The sequence below is a fragment of the Centrocercus urophasianus genome, unplaced genomic scaffold (assembly GCF_019232065.1).
Source record: "Centrocercus urophasianus isolate 14NV4802_14NV808 unplaced genomic scaffold, USGS_Curo_1.0 seq_12, whole genome shotgun sequence".
Taxonomy (NCBI): Eukaryota; Metazoa; Chordata; class Aves; order Galliformes; family Phasianidae; genus Centrocercus; species Centrocercus urophasianus.
Window position 1 is genome coordinate 34,575,098 of NW_024884364.1, and position 24,232 is coordinate 34,599,329.

The 24,232-nt window shown below is 41.5% G+C and overlaps 1 protein-coding gene across 13 annotated transcripts in view; it reads right to left on the reverse strand.

Moving 5' to 3' along the window:
* The window catches only part of KDM6A (lysine demethylase 6A), a 147,010-nt gene extending 146,387 nt beyond the window's left edge, over positions 1–623 (reverse strand). For 12 of the 13 annotated variants that reach the window (XR_006167369.1, XM_042810496.1, XM_042810491.1 and 9 more), the window contains exons 1-2: positions 414–623; positions 113–176 (exon numbers count right to left, since the gene is read on the reverse strand). Coding sequence is in view for 12 of the 13 variants with exons in the window: in XM_042810496.1 (XP_042666430.1) it covers positions 113–176; positions 414–574 (225 nt within the window). In the remaining variant the exon portion in view is untranslated. The remainder of the gene's footprint in view (positions 1–112; positions 177–413) is intronic. The other variant, XM_042810495.1, reaches the window with a different exon arrangement.
* Between the last annotated feature and the right edge of the window lie 23,609 nt (positions 624–24,232).

Genomic DNA, 24,232 nt, shown 5'->3' on the forward strand with positions numbered 1-24,232 from the left:
GGGCCTGCCCGCCTGCCCGCGCGGGGGAACTGCCTCCGGCTAACGCGTCGCCCCCCCCCTCCCCCCCTCCCCTCTCCCCCATCCCGCTCTCCCCATCCATCCCCGCTCCTACCTTTAACAGCAAGGCCTTCGTTCTGGCGCCATCTTCATGAAGCCTCAGAAATCCGAAGAGTCGGCTGCAGAGAGGGGAGCGGGCGGGCGGGCGGGAGGGAGGAGAGAGAAGAAGGAAAGGCGCGAGGCGCCGCGTTAGCCGGAGGCAGTTCCCCCGCGCGGGCAGGCGGGCAGGCCCGGCTCCGGGCCGGGCACACGCGCAGCGCCGAGCGGGGAACCGCGGGCGAGGGAGGGGGGGCGCGGAGAGAGCGCGGGCCGAGCCGGGCGCGGAGAAGGCCGGGCGCGGAGCGGGGAGCGGGTACCTGTCGAGACCGGATAGGGCTTCTCTCTCCTCGGCTGTCAAGCTGGCGAAGTCCTCCTCGCTCTGGCCGCTCGCTTTCCCCGCCGCCATTTTCTTTTCCTCATCACCGAAAGGAGCAGCAGAGGCGGCGGCGGCGGCGAGCGACACTCCGCACGATTTCATGGAAACGCAGCGTAATTAACTGCCGATCGCACCCCCCCCCCCCGCGCACCCCCGACACCCCCCAGCGCCGGGCGGGGCGGGGTGCCCGACACGCACACACCCCACAACTTTTATTACAACAACAACAGCCGGCAGGGAGGGGGAGGGAGGGAGGGAGGGGAGAGGGAGGGAGGCGGGGGGAAGCCCCGCTGCTCGGAGGAGGAGGAGGAGGAGGGAGGGGGAAGGAGGGAGGGAGCCCCAGCGCTGGCGGCTCGGGGGAGGGGAGGAGGAGACTGCGGAGGATGGCGGCCGAGTGGTGTTTACATCGCCGCTCGCCCCGGCGGCCAGGGCTGCGCGCGGAGCCGGGGCGGCGCGGGCCCGGCCCGCCCTCCCGCAGCGGGGCTGTGTGCGCCGCCCGTACAAACTTCCCCGGCGGCTGCCCAAAGTTGTTGTAATTGTGTCACACCGCCAGCCCCACGCCGCCGCCGTCCCCCCCCCCCCCCCCCAACCCCCACCGCCTCCCCTCCCGCCTGGGCCCGCGCAGCCAATCGGCGCCTCCGCGGCGCTGCACGTGACCTTTGTTGACTTACGTCAGTCATAGCGCTCTTCCACCGCTGCGCTCCGGTTTGGTTGGCGCTCAGAGCCCGCCCCTCTCGGCGGCCTCACGCCATTGGTCAGCGTCTGCAGGAGGAGGCGGGCTTTGTGCCCGCCGCGGCTCACGAGAGGACGAAGAGCCTATCAATCAGAGGAGCTTTTCGATGATCAGGTACCAGCAAGTTTGCTGAGCGCCTTTAAAAACCGGAGGGCGAGAAGGCGGGGGGAAGTTTTCGGGAGCGGTGCGGACTTTGGGGGGGGGGGGGGGAGAAGGAGGGGGAGAGAAAGGGGGAGGAGGGTGCGCTGCGTTCATGGGTGGCGTTGCGTAACGAGGGCTCCGAGCTGGGGGCGTAGACGGCATTGAAAAAATGGGACCTCACGCACGAGCCGGACAGCCGTGCCCACCCGCCTTCTCGTGGCTCGGCCACAGGGCGTGTTTTTTTGGCACCACCGGATCATAATGGTTTCTTCTCGCGGGGAGAAGGGAGGAGGCCGACCCGCCGCCTGAGGGGCCGTTAGGCTGTGGGTAGCGCCCGCGCCGAAGGGCGGATAAAGCAAGGTCCTCCGTGCCCGGATGCCGCTGCCCTCGCGTTACGGCAGGTAGTTCCATCCACCGCAGGAAAGCCGAGGGGAAGGCGCGGCGGCGCCAGCGCCCGCTGAGGGACTTTTCCCTCACGAGGGCGGAGCGACCGTTGGCCCGCCTGCGCCAACGGACGGGCGCGTGGCGGAGCGCGAGAAGAGGGGCGGGGCGGACCCGCCTCGCACGCGGCCCTCCTCTCGCCTCACTGACAGGTGGAGCGGTGCCTCGTCTGCCGTCACGTGACCGGGGGGGGAGCGGGAAGGGGAGGATGGAGGTAACGCCTCGCGAGAGCGCTGTGACGAAGCTATCGCGACCCCGCAGGCGTGAGGGAGGGGGGGGGGGTGCGGCTGTTGGCTGCCAGCGAAGGGTTGGCGGGGTAATCTCGTAGGGGAGCGCGAAGGAGCTTTACGGAGCGTCTGGTGTAAGTAAACGTCCGGATTTCTTTGAAGCTCGTTCGGGAAAGGGGCTGCGTGTGCTGGGCTTGCTTTCTGGCCCTTATAAGGCCAAGGCGACTCGCTGACATCTCTTGCTGGGATGTTGCCTCCTGTTCCCCTACCCTTGCCAGGAACTTCGTGGTCCTGCTGTGCCTTGCAGTTCGTTTGCCCACACAGCCACTTTTGGAAATAGTTAAATGCTGCCTGAAGTGTGATGCGCACCGCACGTGTGCAGTGGCACAGCTCAATGCTTATATGCCATTTTCAGCAAGTGGCATCAGTCGTTTGGTAATCCCACAGCATCCTTTTTCTGGTATCTGGCAAAAGCACTGTAGCTGGGCAGGTTTCTCTCTGCCTACTGAATTGCCTCAGAGCTGTGTCTGCTCTGACTGCTAAGCACTCCCAAGCATCCATGAAGGGATTAACCCCCTCTGGCAGTTAGATTAATAAGAGCAAAGGCCAAATCTATCTAAGGGAAGTTCCGTCACAGCACTGCTGCTTGCTGGTTCTGTCCCCTTGTTATTAATTGCCACTGTGAAGTCAGGTATCCATGAGGCTGAACCACAGTATTCCTGCTTCCACAGATGTAACAGCAAGCATTTGTATGTCAGTGGTGTTTCTGAAATGGTTCCTCAAGCATTTTGTCTCCAGTACACAGGGCTTGTGTGCATTTCCAGCATCACAGGAGGTCTGCTGAAGGCAAAATCTTGACCAGTCCAAAGCACTCCAGTGTCTTTGTGCTATTCTTAAAAGATTACTACATAAGCTGTCTAGTGCAAATGCAGTTGGAACAAAAAAGCACCTGTGTTTAGATATGTTTCATATCTTCATAAATTAGCCAGTGATTAGAGTATTAATATATTGGGTTAAAAAAGCTATTAAAGTTTGGACTTCACATTAAACAAGTTACGGGGAATGGGCTACAGTCTGCAGATAGTGGTAATACTAATGAAGTTATCATCAAATATCTGTCTTCAGTATTCTACACAGCTTCTCAGTCACATTATTTCAGTAGCGCTTCCATAACATGCTGAGGACTCTACTGATTGGTGACATATCAGAAATTGGATATTTCAGCACCGATTATTTCTGAAGATCTTGACCACAAGGCCTGATGTTCCCACTTTGTAGTATCTTGAGTACAAATCAGTAGAAAAGAGGGTAGACTAAACTGTTTCTCAGTCCAGGGGAGGTAATTTCTGAATCACAAAGCAATTCAGGAGAGTTCACAGAATGGCCAGGGTTGGAAGGGACCTCAAGGATCATGAATCTCCAACCTGCTGCCACGTGCAAGGCTACCAACAGAAGCATGGTGATACCTCATTCCTTTTTCAGTTTAACTTCTAGTGCAACTGAAGTAACCCAAGTTACTTCTTAGACTCCCACCAACACCACTCAACCCTACAGCCTACCTGTGCTGGCTTGAATTGAGTTTCCAGTTCCTTTTTTTGTATTTGAACTACTATTTGGGTTATGTAAAAGGTGCTGTAAAGGCCTGTGTATCATTTCATCTCTTCAAAATACAGCTAAAGCTCTGATTCTTTAATAACAGAAAGAAAAGCTTGAAAATGCATACTGAAACTAACACTGCCTGCCCTTGCAGAGAGGCTTGCAGACAGATAACTATCTTGCAAGTTACATTGATATACCACTACCGAGAGATTGTTTCAGACAAGCATGATGTTAGCCTCCCATTCTGAGAGGTGACCTGGAAGTTGGCCTTGGAGGAATAAGTTCTTAGATCCTTCACAAAGATGTGAATTGCAGTACTGTACTGTACCAGTTCAGTGTTAGTTAATGCATTAGGTTTTTAGTTTGGTTGGAGTTGTGTTGTCATCTGAGGGTCTTTAGAACCACTTTGTTACCTTTGTGTGAGAGTTGTGGGTGAACAGAACTCCAGTCCCGAGCAGTACTCCTTGGGGACCACTTTCTTGTGCACTTTCAAACTCATTACACTTCCAAGCAGTTTCTTTGTGTATTCTAGCATACTGTATCAAATGCTGCTTTGTCGTAGTGTTAGGCTTCCCACTTGGAGCCTGAACATTGTTAGTGCATACAGTCATCGAACAGCTTGCTGGAGAGAGCTCCATGTTCCAAGCAGGTATTTGTTGTGCTTGTCATTCTCTGTAGCTGGAATCCGAGATACTGCACTGCTTGAATGTAATGTTAGATACAGCAAACATGAATTTTAGAATTCTCCTTATAAAGTAATATGCATTGCAGTCTAGGGAAATGATTCTGCCTTTTTGCTCTTGTGAGACCCCACCTGGGGTACGGCATCCAGTTCTGCAGGCCTCAGCACGAGAAGGACATGGAGCTGTTGGAGCAGGTCCAGAGGAAGGCCACAAAGATAGTAAAGGACTGGAACACCTCCCTTATAAGGAGACAGACTGAGCTGGGGCTCTTCAGCCTAGAGAAGAGAGGGCTTCAAGGAGACCTTGTAGAGGCCTTCCAGTACCTGAAGGAGTCCTATAGGAAAGCTGGAGAAGGACTTTATAGAAGGTCATGTAGCAACAGGACAAGGGGAAATGGCCTTAAGCTATAAGAGGGTAGATATTAGGAAGCTCTTTAGTATGAGGGTGGTGAAACACTGGAACATGTTGCTTGGAGGAGTTGGAACTAGATGATCTGAAAGTTCCCTTCTAAGCCAAACCATTCTGTGATATCATCTGATGTCCTCTTGAGATGAAAGGCACTTCTTAAAATCAGTGCACAGTAATTGATATGGAGGAAAGATTTAGAATTAACGCTAGGATTCAAGCTGTCATCTCACTTGGTGTCAAGTCGTTCCCGTATCTCAAACATCCTGGGTCACTAGAATGTAGGTACGAACTCAATCTCTGGAAAGTAATTTCATTTAGCATGGGGTAAATGAAGGATAACCTCCTTAGGAGCTTCATTTTATTCTGTCATTGCTTTTCATTGCTGGCAAGAGCTTATCTTGCTGCTGTCAACTAAAGCAGGTCCCTTTTAGAGATGGTAGAAATCCAACCATTTTTTGTTTTTTGTTTATGTAATTAGCAAGAGTATGGTGGTCTCATTAATATTCACCACAAAATGCTTTGTAAATTTGTTGATGGCAAGTTCTGACCAGAGGCTTGTTTCTACAGCACTGTCTAGTGTCAGAATCATAGAATCACAAGGTTGGAAATGACCTGTAAGATCATCTACTCCAGCCGCCCTCCCATCACCATTGCTACCACAAGCACTGAACCACGTCTCGTAGCTCCTCATCCAGGCGCCTCTTGAACACTGCCAGGGATGGCGACTGCAGCACCTCCCTGGGCAGCCATTCCAGTGCCTGACCACTCACTGAGAGAAAAAGTTTTTCCTTATTTTTAACCTAAACTTCCTCTGGTACAACTTGTGGCCATTTCCCTGGGTCCTGTTTGTTGCCTGGGAGAAGAGCCCAAACCCCTCCTCATCACAGCCTCCCTTCAAAGTTGTAGATGGAGTGAGGTTTCCCCTGAGCCTCCTCTTCTCCAGACTAAACAATCCCAGCTCTCAGCTGCTCCTCACAAGATTTATGCTCCAGACCTCTCACGGGTTTCAATGCCCTTCTCTGGACACGTCAGGAATGATGCTGCTTCTGGTGAAGGGTGATGCTTCTGCTGCATATCCTGAGATCTGATCCTTTTTTTTTTTTCTTTTTCTTGTGTCATGATCTGGGATGAGACAAAGTATCAGTGCTATCCAATAGAGGCTGGCAAATTCAGCAGAACGTTCACAGGAGCATTACTTCTTCAAAAAAGTCTTGATCTTCAAAATATAAAACATTCTGGGCTACCAATATGGAAAATACAGAGAGGATGGCAAATGGAATGATAGATATTAAGAAGTTTGAATTTGTACACCTCTTTAAAAAAGCAGAACTCAGGATTTCCTGGGGACCTGTTAGGTCAAGGCTTGAACTGATGACTGGACACCTGGTGAAGGGTTGTCGCTGGCCAGGGGAACACATGCCATTGTGTGCACATGGTGCTCCCCATCTGACCACAAGGGGTGGATCCAGGGTAGAGCCACTCTGGGCTCATATAAGGGCCAGCACTGAAGGAAGAGCATCTCAGGGATCTAAGCTGCTTCCCAACAGTGAGTGCTGTAGTGCTGGAGAGCCCTTCACCAGTTGGCTGAGTTCTGCTCTTCCTGTATGTGACTGTTGGCCTACTTGGGAATACTTTGCCTGGTAATGCCAGAAACCTGTCTGAAGCAGTTTCATTTCTTCACAAGCAGAACAGTACTCAAATGGGTTACCTGATGGGAGTAGATCATACTGCTTTGTTCTAGCCATATTTGATTTTCTCATAACTCAATGTGACATTTCTCACGTGTCTTTTTTTTTTTTACTTCAATTTGAGCTTAATAGAGCCCTATCTTCATCTCTCTTTGTTTTCTGTGCAGTATCATACAAACATGAATTATTTTCTTACAGTAGTTACTTCAGTATGTTGTCTTTGGTTGGAAGGCTGAACCTCCTTGCAGCCTTCATGACAGACAAGCTGGGCTGGCGGAGGAACCATATGCCCTGTTTTTCTTGTATGTGGTCTTGAGGTTCTTTGTGGACAAAACAATTACCACTGAGTCACCTTCTCAAAACCAGAGCATTTGCTGAACAAATCCCGTTTTCTTTTCTGTGTCTGTAGAGCTCTTGCTCTCCAGAAGGTTCTTTGCTTTGCTTCGGTGCTCATATGAAGTGTATCAAAAGCCTGATTTCATCCATGAAGGTTTTCTGGCTCAGAGAGTTTTTCCATGGACTTGTTCCTCTCTTGACTATTTGACCTCATCATCAGATATGTTCTCTGGTAACTTCAGATGCATACTTGTTTCAAAGTACTGTGATTAACAGAGCGTACTGATTATTATTGATGTACTTAGTATGACTTCCAAGATGGGTAGCAATGTTTGAGTCCCTACTAGATACAGCTGAAATCTCACATTCTTCCTTAACCCAAGATGATGTTAGTCACCTGCAGCAAGACATGTGATTTCAGTCCTTGGGAAAACAATGGTGCCGGAAGCTCTTTAGGTGTATCTGTTCAACTTGATCTTTCGTTTCTGCTTTTCAAAGTTATTTGCAGCTACTAATTATAAGCTACTAGGAATAGTGAGGGTAGCAGCCCCTTCTTTATATTGTTGCATGGGATGCATGTATGATGTCTATCAACATTGCTTTTAAAAAAAAAGCAGTCATTCAGGTTTGTGGTCAACATGACACTTGTAACAGCTCAGAGGACCTCTAGCTGTAAGGCATCTCCTGTAGCTGCTTGAGAAAAGTGATAAGACAGGAGCAATGTCAGGTGTGTGTAACAAGATAGACATACTGAAAAAAAGAGCGAAATTAAAAAAAGCCAAGTTGAAGAAGCACAAGATTGTGCACCATTTTGTGTTTTACAAGGTGTAAATCCAGCTCTTGTGTTATTGACAGCTTCCCAGGTTTTAGTCGAGCTGCCTGAAATATGTGACTACTGGGCATGTAAGGGAAAGCAGCATAAACTAATACAACCTGACAATAGGTTAATCAGGGGAGAAAATAATCCCTCTGTGTAGCTTTCTGTATTCATTAGTTGTTTTTTTTTTCTGCCTCTTTTTTTCTTACCTGTTTTTTACTTCATTTACTCCAGTACAGAGTCAGAACAAACTGTCAGACTTAAATTACTAAATTACATTTGTGAGATTTGGAATAAAGAGAGTGAGCTGTATTTATTTCACTATTTTAGCAGTAGTTCCATCCAGGAGTTCATAATAAAATGATCTGCAATTTGCATGTTCCCTGTTCTGCCTTCCCTCTAGGTCTGATGAGAGCTGTGTTCAATAATTTGAGTTATATTTTGACAGTGGGTGATGGCCAAGATATAAAATCCTTTTCTTCCAGAAGGCTCCCTTCTCACACACACACACACACACACACACACACACACCGCCCAAAAAAAGCTTTTTCTATTTGTAAGAAAAAATAAATATACGTAGAAGTAATTACTGAAACTGGATTTTTTAAAAGGAATTCCAATTTCTTCAGCATACTGTCAAAGATATGTTGTGGTTTATTTTTAAATCTTTGAAGTATTTTACTTAGTTTTTGAGTGGTAGATAAGTCTTTAATAGGCTTCTAGTGAGCGTCTGATGGGAGTAAAAGTGAGTTTACTGCTACTTATGTGTTATTATCATAAAGGTATTGCTTCTTTATGAGAAAGTGTTTAAAGACTAATAATTATTAAATGCTTTGGTTATAGACCTTATTTAGTGATGTCCTGCATTACTGCTTGAATCATGTAGTCATTTTTTGTACACTGCCCTCTCATTCCCTTGGTCAGCTTGCTTTTAACATCTGCATTGCCTGAAAGGCTCAGAGCTTGAATTCATCTGGCATTCAGGTAGTTATCTGTAGTCCCAAGAAACATGTGGTTAAGCGGTAGTTTCCATCGCTGTGCAGTATGTCAGCAGAAATGATAAAATTTCTCTTGAGCACTGGAGATTGTTCCTCATTTTAAAAGAATAAACGTGACAACAACTCCATCTACACATGGAAAACCGGGAATTTTTGTACATAACTAACTTTGAGCTGTCTCATTCAATTTGGAGTCAGTTTTGCTGGGTAGTCTATAGATTCTCTAAGAAGGGTTGACTGAGCACTGGTTTGAAGGGACCTACTTGCTGAAGTTGTATCAGCAGAAGTAGCAGCTGTTAAAGCAGCCACTTCTGTGTCTTGTTTTTCACACTCTCTAATGTTACAGTAATTGTCAATTTCTGTGATTAGCTGGAGAAATAAATAATATGGAAAAACTACATTTGTCTGGACAGTGTTTTCTTTACAGTGCTTTTGTTAGTTGACTTCCCCCCCTCTCTTCCCCTCACCCTGCTACAGGAAATTTTGGCTGTGTCTACTGATGTATGTTCCAAACGTGCTTCCACTTATGTTAATAGCTTCAGAAGGTAAGTAGGGTAAGTGTCCACTCCTCCACTAAGAGCCAGATGTGGCTCTGTGACATACTGCCTTCTAAAGAAGTCACCTGTCTGATAGAAGGAAATCATGAGGCCGTATCTCTACTCTTCAAAAAGCAGTGCTTAGTGGGATCTTTCTGCCTTTGTGACCACATGGGAATTTAATACAGCTTCTGAGTAGTTGATAATAAGCGCTGTATTTATGTAAAGTCTTCATTTCACATTCACTATTGTAGCTTTTCTGTAACTTTGTAAAACTGAGCAAGTGCTGTGAAGGAGGTATTTAAATATGTGGAACACAGGAAGTTCCATGTGAACTTGAGGGTGACAGAGCACTTGGACAGGCTGCCAGGAGAGGCTGTGGTGTGTCCTTCTCTGGACATAATCAAAACCCACCTGAACACGTTTCTGTGTAACCTACTATAGGAAGCCTGCTTTTAGCAAGGGCTTGGACTTGATTATTTGTTGAGGTCCCTTCCACCCTCTGTCATCTGTTGACTTAATATAAGATGCTGGGCTAATACTGTACCCTGACGATTTTCTGACTTCTAAGAGAAAAACAAATAAATAGCATTTTTTTAAATGTCCTTGGAGTAAATTTAAAGTAAAATGTATAAACATTTGAAAGGAGCCATTCATATCAGCAAATGATGAACAGCTCTCTTCTTTACTCTTGCAAATCCTGGAACAGTCTGCAGTATTATCCGAGATGCATTATTAGCTGAATGCTTTTATTTCTTTCTTCCAAAGTGGAGGATGTTACTTTCATGAGATTTAATTCAGTTCTTTAACTAGGTTAGCCTTTATTGACAAATCTTTTTAAGAAAGTACCTGAAAAAAACTTTTTTTAAAAAGTTCAACTATTGCGTGTGCTGCTTTTTGCTAAGATTGCCATGAGTGCCTAAACCAATAAAATCTACAGCCAATCTGAAAAGCTACTTGATTTGCTGTAGGATCTGAGTCATTTTTTACCACATCTGCCTGTGCAACCACTTTTAAAATCTGTTGATTTGCACAAGTAATAGTAGATAATAAATTTTGTAATCATACGTGAACAACACTATGAAAGGTGTGAACAGCACAAGGCAGTCTGTGACATGGCATGTAAACATGCCTTGCTGGGGATTAAGACTGACTCAAGAAGCTTCATCCTACCCCTGTTAGACATAGGCAGTGACTGCTCTCTGTCCTTGTCTAAACAAGTTCCAGGATTCCCTTAGAGCAACTAGGAAATCAGAGGGATCTCAAATGAAATGATGCTTAAATTTGGAAAGTGTTGCTATTGAGTATGCGACCCTTATTGCTGTAGTTTAAGTAGTAAGAATGTCTCCCCATGTTTCAGAATTTCATCAAAACAAGGTGGAGCCCAATCTGATGCATGGCACCTAATGAATAAGATGCAGGGTTATAACCAAAGCATACAAATTTATTTGCAATGTTTGCTTGGAGGATGAATCCTATTATAAATCCTATTATAAAATTCCAAACTGGGATTTGGATATTTTTTGTAAAATTGCTGATGGATTCTGTTCAGGAGCTCTCTGACATTTTGCATTCTCATTTCTTTCACATATCAACAAGAGTTGGATCAGGCCTCGGACAGGATTAAGGACATCAGGAGGGCATGAGGAAAACAAGTTGGATTTTTTTCTGTTGTAAGCTTGGTGTTCGTAAAATCCAAAGCTAACCCTGCCTTTAAACGTGCATTTTCTCTTGCTTCCCCCCACCTGCCACTGCTTTACATTTGAGAACCATGGAACAGGAAACTGCTAGTTTAGTTTAGAGAATTTCCCATCTTAAACCTTCTCAAGGTGTGATTTAGTTGTTTGAATTTTTATGCTCTTGTATGTATAGATATACATGGTACTAATGCAGTTTTTGTCTGAAAATGAACCTGTGGTTGTTTGTTCTTGTGAGTGATGTGTTTCTTTACATGGATGTATACTGGAAAGCTGAAAGAAGGGAGTTGTTGTCAGTCTCAACAGAAGAATAGATTCTGGAGAAAGGGGCAGCAAAGGGCTGATTTGCTAAGAATGAGCAGTATTTCCCAAGCCTTTTTATGGTTAAATCAGTACTTTTTTTCCACAAGTGGTGGGTTAACAAAAGATTATTTTAAGTTGTAGATGTAAAACTTCAAACAAGCCAATCAGCATTTGGCGAGGGGTTTCTTAGTGTCAGTGAGAAGAAAGTCCATCTTTAATATTCTTCCCACAAATAGAAAAAAATAAAATTGCAGCTTCCATTGAATTCACATACTTACATGTAAGCACTGAAGTTCACTACTTTACTAGACCAGAGTCTCAATAGCTGTCTATATGCCACGAAAGTATTGGCGCAATTGGCACTATTGTCACAGTTTTAAATGTACATGGATACATCTCTTTTTCTCATGGGTAGCTTATATAAAGTGACAGGGAGATAAACTGAAGAAATCTTCTTGTATTGTATTTGTTCCCTGTACAAAAAGGGGAATAAATATTTTATTATAAAACTTAAACACTTTTTTTTTTTTCCAAATGTGTCATTGATTCTTTTTCTAATAGATGATTACTTGTGCTTTTATTACACGTCCCTTTAATGCTGACGTAACCTTCAGTGAGCATCCCAATGTTGAGAACTAATGAAGAGTAACTTGCTGGGCTTTTTCTGATGAATAATCCCACTTCACTAAGGTCCTAAGTCTGCGTGTTAGAGAATACCAGCTGAAGAGAATTTCTACTGAATATTTGGTTAGATCCATTTTTAATGTCAGTTTAGATAAGCTTGCAAAGTTTCAATGCTTATCATAACTTCTTTAGTAGGAAATCGGGCTAGAAACAGTTTTCTTTGTAGATTCAGTGCTGTTGTCAGATTCTGTTAGCTCAGCCCATATTATGAAAGACCTCCTAGGTTGCATTTTCTTCTGCTCTGCTTATGATACCATGCTGGAAACTGAGGCAAAGTCACAGAATAAATAAATGAAAATCAAAACTTCCAAATATAGATGAATGCCACTTTCAGATAGCTTTGTGATAATCATTCACACATAATATCACGTGTTGTTGGAACTATGTAGGACTGTCATTTTAAAACAAAATCAAATGCTGCAATAGACAATACAGTGACTGTATTGTAGCATACTGAATTTGTTTAAAACTTCTGGTGTTAGTGAAACCTGCGTCATCACTGGCTGCTGCTGCAAAGAATCCTGAGATCCTTTTGTAAGGAGGTCCAGCACGTTCATAACAGTGCCTCAGGAGTTGGTTGACTGATGCATAATACATTAAGATGAGTCAATATTATGAGATCAAAGACTGCTATTAAAGGAATTAAAAAAAAAAAAAATTGTTCTTAAAAACAGAATCTCTAAAAGCTTGAGCCACTGAATTGATCTACTGCTAAATCTTCATTGCCTCTAAATAATTGTTAGTTTGGTTGCCAGTTAGTCAGATTGCGTTTCTAAGCCAGGAGAGTTGGACAAATTTCTATTGCTCTTTATCATAAGCTGTCTTTTGGTACTGTTCCTGTACTGATGTAGCAGCTGCTGCTGTGAATCAAAACCCACACACAAGCAGGAGCAGCTCTTTGTTCAAGATAACACTTTTGAATGCAGTGTTACCTGGGTGCTCATCTCTTTCCTAATGAAGAAAAAAAAGAACTATGATTCTGCATGGTTGGCACGGCTTGAAAGGAAACAGCATCTACCAACTGATACAATTAGTAGATTATATAGGAAAATAACCCACACCGTTCTTCAATTCTAAAGCAATCTCCTATTAGTTCTCTATTTTTTTCCCCATTTGGTTACTCTTCATGTACTTTTTTTTCCCCTCGTGTAGTGTTTTACAAATCGTGTCATTATTTGCAGAAAGTTTTAGGAAATAAGTGTCTCTTAACACATATTAATTCTTCAGTTCAAAAATACTGAGATTATTTAATTGTACTGAACTTCATTTTAAGTCCAGCGTTGAAATGTTTCCATTATGCCTATTTGAAAATGTATGAATCATAGTGAAAGTGCCAATTCTGGAAAGTGTTTAATGTTAAATATACAGTAAATGTCATAAGGGATAAAAGAAATTAAACTCTTACCTATTGTCTACCTGCTTTCAGGGCTTAACAAATGAGCTATGATTTCTGCTATATATTAACATTCAGAAAGTTTTTCACCACGAACATGTAATTGTTTGCATTAGAAGCTTAATTGTTGTGTGCAAAATTAGAATCATGCCTATGGGTATTTCAAATGGAAGACTTAATACCAGCTAACGACATCAGTGTAACTAGTAAAATTGCAGCAGGGAGAGTATTTAAGGATTTGCAGATTGGCCAAATTTATACTGATGAGAAATACATATGATTTAGTCAGTAAAATTTAATGAAACCATGCATATATTGAGGAAATAAAAGCATACAGGCATATTTGTTGCAATGTGTGGAAATTGGTTAACCTCTTACATGGGGAAAAAAATAAGTTCTGCTTTATGGGAATTTCTGCTTATTTTTCCAGAACACTGTTCCTTCTTTTGATGTAAGGTTATAGCCTCTTGCAGATAGGTTTCTTTAGGAAGTAAAACTTACTGAACTTGCTGCTTCTTCATAAACATGTTTCTTTATCAGGAATACAGAGGCATATTTATTTGCAGAAGGAGCTGAGTAAGTTGGGAATACAGAAAGAAATTGGAGCAGTTTCTATTCAAAGTTTTCCAAGTATTTTCTAGAAAACAACCTCTTGTTTTCTGGCAGTCTTCAACATTGTCTCATCTTCTCCAACTCAAAGGTACTCATACCTACAGTAAAGAATAACCAACTCCTTATGGTGGGTAATGTCGTAAGGCTCTGGGCCCTGGCAAAACTCCTCTGTGTTCATCATCTGGCTTGCCAGGTGAGCTATGGCATGTATCATAGGTTTTGTTTCTGTTGTCCCAAACAGTACAACTGCTTTTCACTTCTGTCTTCAGTGTGGGGTATGACCTCATCCTCTAATTTCATCGAAGTTTTGCTTACTCTAGATAGTAGGATGCTGTAAGTAACTTCTTGCCCTGAGTGGTATTAGATTTAGTATTTCAGATCTTGATATTAATCACAAAGAACAAAGAGATTCAAGGTGAAAATTAAATCAATATTTTGGACTCCTAAGAGAAGGTATGGAATGTGGAATATTAGAATATGTTCATAGTTCACAGAAAATTCTTGAGACTTGCATGGTGTTAATAGGAAAGAGATGCAGATTCAAATACATCCGTACTTTGATGAACCAGACACAACTTTTGGGCAGTCAGTGGATGTACGAGCACTGAAATAGAATGAGATAAATCTCATCTTTAACGTTAGACAGTTAATTCAGAGACTGAATCAAATTCAGAGGGTGAGCATGTGTTCTGCTAATGTAGAAACAGTATACAGAAGGAACAAAAGGTAAGCCTAATGATTTTATCCATAGAACATCTGAAAGGAAGTAGAACAGAACAACATGTTTTAAGCAAACAGCTCACAAAGTAACTCTCTGAAACATCAAAGCTAATTAGGACAGAGTCCAACAATTACAAAAGATATTTAGTTGCAAAGAGATACCAGCAGTGTTTTGTTTTATCTTCTGAGCAGATCATTAGAGGCTTCCTGTTACATTTTTTCTTGACTTCTTTTCAGGAAAATCTATTGCTCTCTCCTCAGGAGAAGATTGAAGCCTACCAGAACAATTCATTTGGCCTACTCCCAGCCACCTTGTTTTTTTGAGGTGCAGTCAGGGAATAATAATAGGCCGAATGAATAGTTCTTGCAGTAGTAGTCTGCTCTGATGGTTGGCTTTCCTCATTTTCCTCATCTTGCTACACAACAGATGTTTAAAAGTTTGAGCCAATCAAACCTGTTGCACTTGTGCAAATTGCTTTGCAGATGTTTACAGAAATTAATTTATGTCACAGAGTTGAGCCATGGGCTTTGCTATAGCAGCAAGTTTGGGTACCGCTGGTGTGGCATGTCCTCAGGTTTCTGAGGAAAAGATAGAAACTATCTGTAGTGGTTAATGTAGGGGACTGGGGAGAAGGGGCTGGCACAATGCGAGGGGTTTCTAAAAGTCTCAGTGTCATTGTCATCTTTTCCTTTCATATGATTTTTGCCCATGATAGCAGCTCGATAGTGTAGGGCACTATTACTACACAGAATAACAGCAACTCTTTCTGTACGTAAAGTGTCGATAGATAGTTCTCCAACTGCTTGGAAAAGTATTTCCCTTACATATAAGAGTGGGAGGAAAAGAGAGAGCTAGCCTGACTGATGCTTAAAGGTATGATCGTTTATTTTTACAGAGGCTAGTATTCAAAAGAAAATCTTTTGGGCCAAACCTATTCTCATGCACACAGCACTTGTTTTTTTCTCCTGTATCAGCCCTTTTCCACAGCCCTCTAACGGTAAGGCACTGCGTGGCTCAATTCTCCTCTCAGCCATGGGATTTCTAACTCAAATTTGTCATGCTCTTGGGGGGAAATGTGTGTGCTGTACAAGTATGTTTTTCAGGGCTTCATCTTCATCACGATTTGTCATGCTTGATGTAAAGCATATCCTGCCATTTTTCTAAGCAGAGGGAGGCATTGTATAACCTTTCCAGAACAGATGCTTCATTGCTACTTAACATCTACAGTCCACTGTTTGTAGCTGTTATCCATAGGAAGCCTTACTTTTCAGTGAAAAGGGTTTGGGTCTAGAAAAATGCAGATGATGTCTGCAATGGATTCTTCCTGGGTTTTGTTGTTTTTGGGAGTGGGGAAGGTTGGCTTTATTTCAATTTAATCTTCAATGATGAAGCAACTGAATATAATACAAAAATATGTTAGCTTTCTGAAATCAAGGAAACTTCCAACATCCAAGCTCAAAATCCTGACAGTCAGTTCTAACATTTGCAAGTATACACTTGCAAAGAAGAAAAATATTTTGACATCTAGGCTGTCAGATAATCTGTCAGTAGTGGTTGCGTCATTCATGGAGAGAAATGATAACTTCCAGAGTCATTTACTGGGAAAATAATAGGCTTAATGCTGTGAAATGTCCTTCCAGATGCTAGAGAAGTTACCTAGCATTTTTGCAGGGGAAGTTGTTTGGCTTTAAATCATGGGTACTTCTCTTCTGAGAAAAACACAGAAAAATAAGTACTTGACATAAATCATCAAAGAAAAGGATATACCTGCAGACAACAGTGTGTTCAAATACATTTAGAAAGCATAAGGAACCCCACACTGAAGGACATAATGCAAACAGGAAAGGAAAGTAGCACTCAGAAACATGCTCCATGCAGTAAGGGCTCCTGGGTTACACACCAAGTGTTTTTTCTTCTGTTTACTTTCCTTGGAATAATTTTTAAAAGCAGTTCTGCTGTGCCTGGAAAAAGTGCAGTGTCTTTGGGCAGAGGTGTTTTCCTGGCACAATGCAATGACTGGTATGTAGAGATCTCATTGCTGTTGGGTTTACATCTCCTAGTTTTGCTGCGCTGACATTTCATTTTTCTTTGTGATAAAAAGTAGCCTGTTTCTTTAAAGATATGTATGAGCATTATGTGTAATGATTCTAGTAATCATTTCTGAAGTGCTGCTCAGAGGACTAATGTCCAATTTTTATCTACTTGCATATTACTGTTAGGTGGTATCAGTCTGAGTCTGCTGGTATGCCTGCTCTTAATCTGTGTTCCATACTGATTAATGAATAAGAATTAAGTAATGATTCTGGCTTCTTGAAAATAAAATACATCTGTGTGTGCATCTTATTATATCACGAGAAATTAGTAAATTTGTTACTCTTGAGTATTGCTTCTGCTAGGAGTGACAATGATAAAAGCCTTGGTTTTGCAAGAATAAGCAAGCCCAGGCCACACAGAAGGGCTGAAAACTTTAAAAGATTATTCAGCACTTAGAGAAAGGTGTTTGTAACACAGGCAGTCTCAGCTTTCAAGTTCTTACTTCTGCCTCTGTCTCATTAGTCAACCAGGTCTCACTGGAACTTAGCTTTCCCTTGACGGTTAATGCCAGCAGTAATGCTCCATTCATCTGCTTCTGCCAGAATCTTTTCTCATTGCTTTTCCTGATGCATGAGATATTTTCCCTTTTCGGATAAGTTGGATTCTTAGATTCAAATGATGACATTTGCTGTGAGCTTCACGTGTCCTGAGTCACTTGTTAGAAACTACCAAGTAAAATGTGTCAGATGTGATCTTGGAGTGTTATACTGTATCTACATCAAGCTTTTATTCTGTTGTTATTCTTAGTGGAAAGACAACATACCCATTATTCCATTATTTATTATATTATTATTCCATTGATGTGGAACTTTCTTGTTTTACTGCTTTCACTTATGTTCAGGGAAGCTAACAAATGAAAACCTGTGATTGTTTTCATCCTCCTTATATATTGTTCTGTATTTCTTCCTTTTCTGAGGCAAAACAGAAATGAGGGAAAGAAAAGACTGATAGTAAGAGGAGGAAAAGGTAGGAGGCAAGCAAAACCAGGGTGAACATTTCAAGTTTGGGCATTTTTTCATAGAAGCTTTAATATCCTATTTAAAGAGTTTATAGTTATTCCATATGAAATAACAATAGCGTTATCTTTGACAAAATAAAATAAAATAAAATCTACCATTTATAATGGTAACCAGCTTAGCAACACCGAGATCAGTTGAGGACAACTTACGCAAACTTTATCCATTGTGTCTCTAACCCATATTTAATGTATTTTAAAATACTTCATCTGAGTTGACGAGATGTGCATATGGTATCTGAGTTACCAGATGAGGAGTTGTAGCCTTTCACCTTCCTCTCTCTGTCTCCTCACCATGGTGCTTCACTCACAGTGTTACAGCATCAGACTTACATTATCGGTCCTCTTTAGTCACTAATGCATCCAACATGTTAAAATGTTCAGTACAAATTAAAATCATAAGTAATGGGAGCACATTTCAGCTTCAAAATTACATTTTTTTTCACAAAATCATGTATATTTTTTTAAAAGTAGTTAAGCCTTTTGAAATATATTATGGATGTAGTCATGATTTATTTGCAGACAGTTATGTACCGAAAAAACCTGACCAGTTTCAATCTTGCATTTCATAAACTAGCTTTTTGTGTATACAAAGCACATGTCAGCAGTTTGTATCTAAACAACATGACAGTTGGCTTCTCCGTGTGGCAACTTGTGAAGAAAAATATTTGGGGACTGCACATTTGTGACACGATAAAATGTAATGAAATGTTCAGGAACTAGTTATTTAGAAGTATCTTGTATCCATACAATGAAAATAAAGCAATAAAACGTGCTTGCATTGCTATATCACAGTTCAGCTGCCCGCAATGTCTGAACACATTCAAAACACTCCAAATTCAGTGATGCTGTTGTTTTTTTCCAAATAGGTATACTAGGATGTTACATTTTTATCAGTGAGCTATCTTTGCATTAAAGCAATATCTGCATTTGTCTTTAAACTGTTTAGGATTGTTGTTTTTTTCCCCCCCATCCTAACTGCGGTGAGATGAGAAACATACTGTAGTGACACATTCTGTTTGGATTTTGTGTTGAGGGACATGGTTTAGTGAGTACTGTTGGTGATTGATAGGTGGATGGTTGGACTGATGATCTTGAAAGTCTTTTCCAACCTTGGTGATTCTGTGATTCTCTGTTAACTTCAGTGGGATCAGGAGTCAGCTGCCGAGAAGAGAATAATATTGTTCCTTGATGAAGCTGAGCCAAAACAAGAAGTTACGTACTTTCTTCTATCTGTTGCCATATTTCTAATTGCATCTTTCATGCTAGTCTAACAGTCAGGCAGTGCAGAATGCAAGGTCAGCTTGCTGATCCACATGAAGGAAATTTAAAAGCAGGATTCATCTTGTGCTAATTGCGAGAAGAAAGTCACTGTTGACTTAATATAGACTCCAAGCAGTGAGTCAACACACAACCACAGGATATTTAAAATGAGTATGATAAGAACTGAAAATGCCAAATGCAGCATTGCTGAAATACTTTATTTTGTAAAAAAAAAGGAGAAGATATAAAGGTATATCATTCAATTTTTTTCTGATATAAATGCTATAAATGCAACTGGGAGATACTAAATTTCATGTTTAAAGCAGAAAAGGCTGAGCAGGGCACAGGAAGAAAACTAGGATGATATAGAAGTAGTTTACGTCCAGTTGAATGGCTATTTAAATAAGCATTGCAGCACACAGTCTTTCAAATAGAAATGAGGATCATCAGCAAGCCTAAAACACATCATAAAATGCAGTGCATGAAAATAGTTTAAAACCCCCAAGCATTTTTATTATTACTTTGTCAAAGATGTAGATTCTTTTTTTATCTCTTTTTGTTTGTTGTCAAGCCTGCTGGTATATTAAGTATTTATAGTATATAAAATAATTTCTTGTGGTTTTTTTTACTACTACATCTCGTAAATTGTCTCAGATTTCTGTTCATGTTTGTCTTTTAATTTCTTGTGCCTCATTCATTCTTCTGAAATCAATAAACACCAAATAAATAAAAAAAAAATAGTAATGAACTATGCAAAGGTAAGTAGCTTCCTGGTGTGGTCACTAGGGGGAAAAAAATTGGCTTTATCTCCCAGATATTCCCATGAGTCAAAACAGTCATGCAAATATCTGAGCTTTGTATCCAGGATTTTCTTTGCTCATTTTCAAATTCTTTCTGTTCCTTTCAAGCCAAACATAAGCTAATAATGCTTCCAAATGCATACATCCTATTTAATTAAAAAAGTTCTTTCTGCTATCTCAACTAAGTGATAAAAACCAGACGTTGTAGGGTGCAGGCCAGACTCCAGATTCTGATGTCCCTGAAATTATCTTTAAATAAAGAATTTTAAAACTTCTTTCTTGTTTCCTTCCTATTGTATCAACACATTCTTGGGTGTTTTCTCATCATAATAATGTCCAGTTTTGTAGTTGAGATTGTTTTTACTGCTTTTTTTATCATTCTGACTGTTCTCCTAGTGTGTTTCTGCAGAATTCTTTTTTAGTTTAGGCTTATTTGTTTCACTGATAAATAGGTTTGCATACAGTTTTGCATTCCAAGCCATGCATCCTTTCAAAGCTACTTTTATAATTATTTCAAAAGGAGAAAAAATACTTGGAAAAAAAACCCAACAGTTAACCTGTCCAGTTACATGACTCTTGAACAGAGGATCATGGGATTAGTCAGTAAGGCAAACATGGCAAATAACGTATCACCAGGACTTCAGTGAAATATTTGGAAATGCATCATTCAGTTTTGCACTCGGCAAGTAAAGTTCACTAGGAATGATGGCACTGCCTGAAGCACTAGATGAGGGTGGATGTCCCAGGCTGCATGTGGGGCATGGTTCTGTCCTACCTGATATGTTGGTAAGTAGCGGAGAAAAGAAGGAAGGAAGCTGATTTTTATTGCAACTAAATAGAATTCAGTTAGAGTGAATAGTCTAGCATATTTGCAATAAAGCAAATGCAGGGTTGAAAATAATAAAATGACAGTACTTTGCACCTAGTGTGGCCTGGTGCTGCTAAGGCAATGCGGTCAAGAACAGAGTTGTTCCAGAACAGTCCGGGTAACAGAAATGCTGAATGAAACCTAGGAGCAGCATCAAGCAAGTGCATACAGCACAAACAGGTGGAGTTTTGAATAGCAGAGATACTGCTTAACATATATTACCTTTTCATAAAATTTTGTGATCGCGTTGAAATAGTGATTTCAGTTCCATCTCAGAAAAATATTAAGGTGGTATATGAAAGAACAGAAAATTAACATGGAGATTAAAAATTATGATTTAAACAACAAATGTAAAAAAAAAAAAAAAAAAAAAAAAAAAACAAAAAAAAAACACATGAAACTTACTGGTTATTCTAATTAACAGTGTCTCGAGTGCAGTAGACTTACTAAGTTCTGGGCTCCCCAATACAAAAAAGACAGGGATCTCTTGGAAAGAGTCCAGCGGAGGGCCGCAAAGATGGTGAAGGGCCTGGAGCATCTCTCCTATGAAGAAAGGCTGAGTGAGCTGGGTCTGTTCAGCCTTGAGAAAAGAAGACTGAGAGGGGACCTGATCCAGGTCTATAAATATCTAAGGTGTGGGGGGCAGAATGGCGAGGCCAGACTCTTTTCAGTGGTGAGTGGAGACAGGACAAGGGGAAATGGCCAGAAACTGCAGCATAGGAAGTTCTGCACAAATGTGCGCAAGAACTTCTTTACAGTGAGGTGACGGAGCACTGGAACAGGCTGCCCAGGGAGGTGGTGGAGTCTCCTTCTCTGGAGATGTTCAAGACCTGCCTGGATGCCTACCTGTGCGACCTGCTGTAGGGAACCTGCTTTGGCAGGGGGGTTGGATGATCTCTGGAGGTCCCTTCCAACCCCTACAATTCTGTGAAGTTCCCTAAGGTTTGGTTCCCAAGTCTTGACTTTGTGTTTACAGTTTCAGAGATAATTGTCACCAAAAAATGGGAATATTGGTCATGTTTATTGTGCTTCTTGCTTATCTCAATCCCCAAATTTGACAGATGCTTTTCTGTTCTTCTAAAACAGGTTTGAATATTCAGAATTGTTATGCAATTTGTATTAGAGTGCAACTTATTAAATAAAACTAAAGAAAGTAGATGAAATTTAAAAATATAAAACTCAGACTAAGTATTAGCAAACATTTCGTTTCTGATACCAATCTGGCAGTATAAGTAATTGGGTTGTACATCTAAAACTAGATAGGAAAAGACAGAAAAAATCAGTGATTCATTTTGTATTGGTTGGATGTGGTAGAATAACTAATAAAGCAGGTTTTCAACATCTGAAACTTCTACTGCATCCAGGAGGTTGAAACTGCATACACATGCATGCAAGGGGCTCCAGAATTTTACCATATAATTGGAAAATCTAGCAACTTTCATCTGACAAGGTAATCCCAAAGTATTCTGTTCTGCACGAGAATGAGGACTTTAAAAAAAGGAATCTATTTATTTTGAAATAAATAGGAAAGATTAAATTTTTCAAGATTCTTAAATTGTCACAGATCATTTTGTTTTTTGAGCCTTGCTTTTCAGTTCTGCCATCTATCTGGCAGCTTAGTTTGCTCAGATGGAGGGAGTGACTATGTGACTTTGAGTATCTGGAAATCCAGATCTGCAGAAAAGAATTTTTTGGAGGCTGAGCTTGCTTCTCTGCCTGCAGAAAGAGTTGTTACCCATTTAACGAGGCATTGTCACAGTCAAAATTACATTCTGTTTATTAACTTAGGGTCTTTAGGTTATTAGTGTACATTTGTTTGAATATAGATGTTGAGAATTCACTGGAAGGAAAGCAAATGTCAAGGATCAAGAATTGCATGTTACATTACTTTGCGTGAACAGCTTAGCAGAGGTTACCCTGTTGTAAGAAGGGACCAAGAAGGGACACAAAACTCATCATCAGTTCATATTTCTGCTGACCAGAGTTCTGGAAGTGAGCAGGGTGAATGGAGAAGAATTTCAGCTTTATAGCATGTTTTCTATAAAAAGCTCCCTTTTTGATGTCTCGGTTTCATTCTTCTCATTTTCCATATCAAAGCTAAAACTTCCTTTTCCTGCAATTCCTCTATTTTACATCATTGCAGCACAGTGAATTAACTCTTCCAAATCAGGAGTCGACAATGTATAGCTTAAGGAGGCACCTAATCACTGATTTATAGTCCTAAAAAAATCACAAGCCTTCCCAGATGACATTTTCATTTTCAGTAAATTGAAGATGGGTTTAGCAAACAGCTGCTTTGTACAGAATAAGGATAGGACATCTTATTCTTACATGGAGCATGCAGTAGTTACTGTATATGAGGAATCATGAAGGAGCCAAGTAACTCTGGATTATTGATCTATTTGTCTGCTGGGAGTTTGTGAACGAAAAATGTTTTGCCCTCTTGTTCTTAATTCAGTTGCCATTAGTGTAGAGGTTACTCTGGGATCACTGTGAAAGGAATTGATACAATGCCTACAGTGCTGAATGTTTCTTCTCTAAATAAAAATATATGGAAGTTAACATAAAAAAAAAAAAAAATACGGTGTTTGGTAACTTAGAAACCACAGTGTTTTGCAGAACCAAGATCAATCAAAAGCTGCTATACTGCATGGCTTAAGGCCTTGTAGAATTGTACTTTGCACATAAACAGCCTAACTGTAGTGTAAGCGGTAATTATTACCCCATCTCCTAATAGATCTATTTACACTTATTTTGTTTGACTGACATCATAAAAGGTAAACTAGCTCCATTTTGTGCGTGGTATAAATATACTTCTGATTTCATTGTAATTGCTTGCGGTAGTTTGTTTTGTCACAGCGGATGAGACCTTCCCTCATTCACACTTCTAAAATCCTCTTGACTTGATATAACAGAAATGTAACTACAAAACTTTGTGCAAGCTATGATACGGTGAATAGCATTTGCAGTAATGCATGAATCATAGTTTGCCCTTCTTTATATCCAGCTAACAGGGAGTGCTTTGTAATTTCTACAGTATGTTTTCTTATATCTAGGAGAACAACTGTGTCTTTTATAACAATGAACAAGGAACTGCAAAAGTCTCCAAGCTCAGTGCAGGTGTTTACAGCTTTTTGCCTTTCTCTTGACATGTTTTGTGCCAGCACACGTAATGGACTGGCTGCTTTTCAGCATACACTTTTCGTGGGAGCCTGGCAGGATCCTCCGAATGTGCTTGCCTCCCTGCATTACATTGTGTTCCCTGTTGCATTGCCTTTCTTGCTCTTCTGCCACACTTTGCTGTCTATTTGAATTTTTTTTCACCTTCAGAGCAGAAGTAATTTGGCTTTTTTAATTTTACTACTCTTTTAAAGAACTTGTCATCCTTCTCTATGCTCGACTGGTTCTCGGCGTCAGCTTGAAGCTGGGCCAGAAGGTGCTTTGGCCCCACTGCAGCTGCCAGCTGCAGGCCTCACGTTTTATTTCCCAGCCTGCTCTCTGCAGGGCCTGCTCAGAGACCATGGCACCACACCTGCACTGGCAGTCCTCGGACAGGAGCTGTTTGCAGGGCATATGGAAAACATCCTCCTGTAAGGATCACCAATATGAGTTTTGAAAGCCTTTCTGCATTGCTATGTATGTTTGGAACCAGTAACAGAAAGGGAGGCATGGCTGCATGCCAATGGAGCCTGGGCTACCAGTG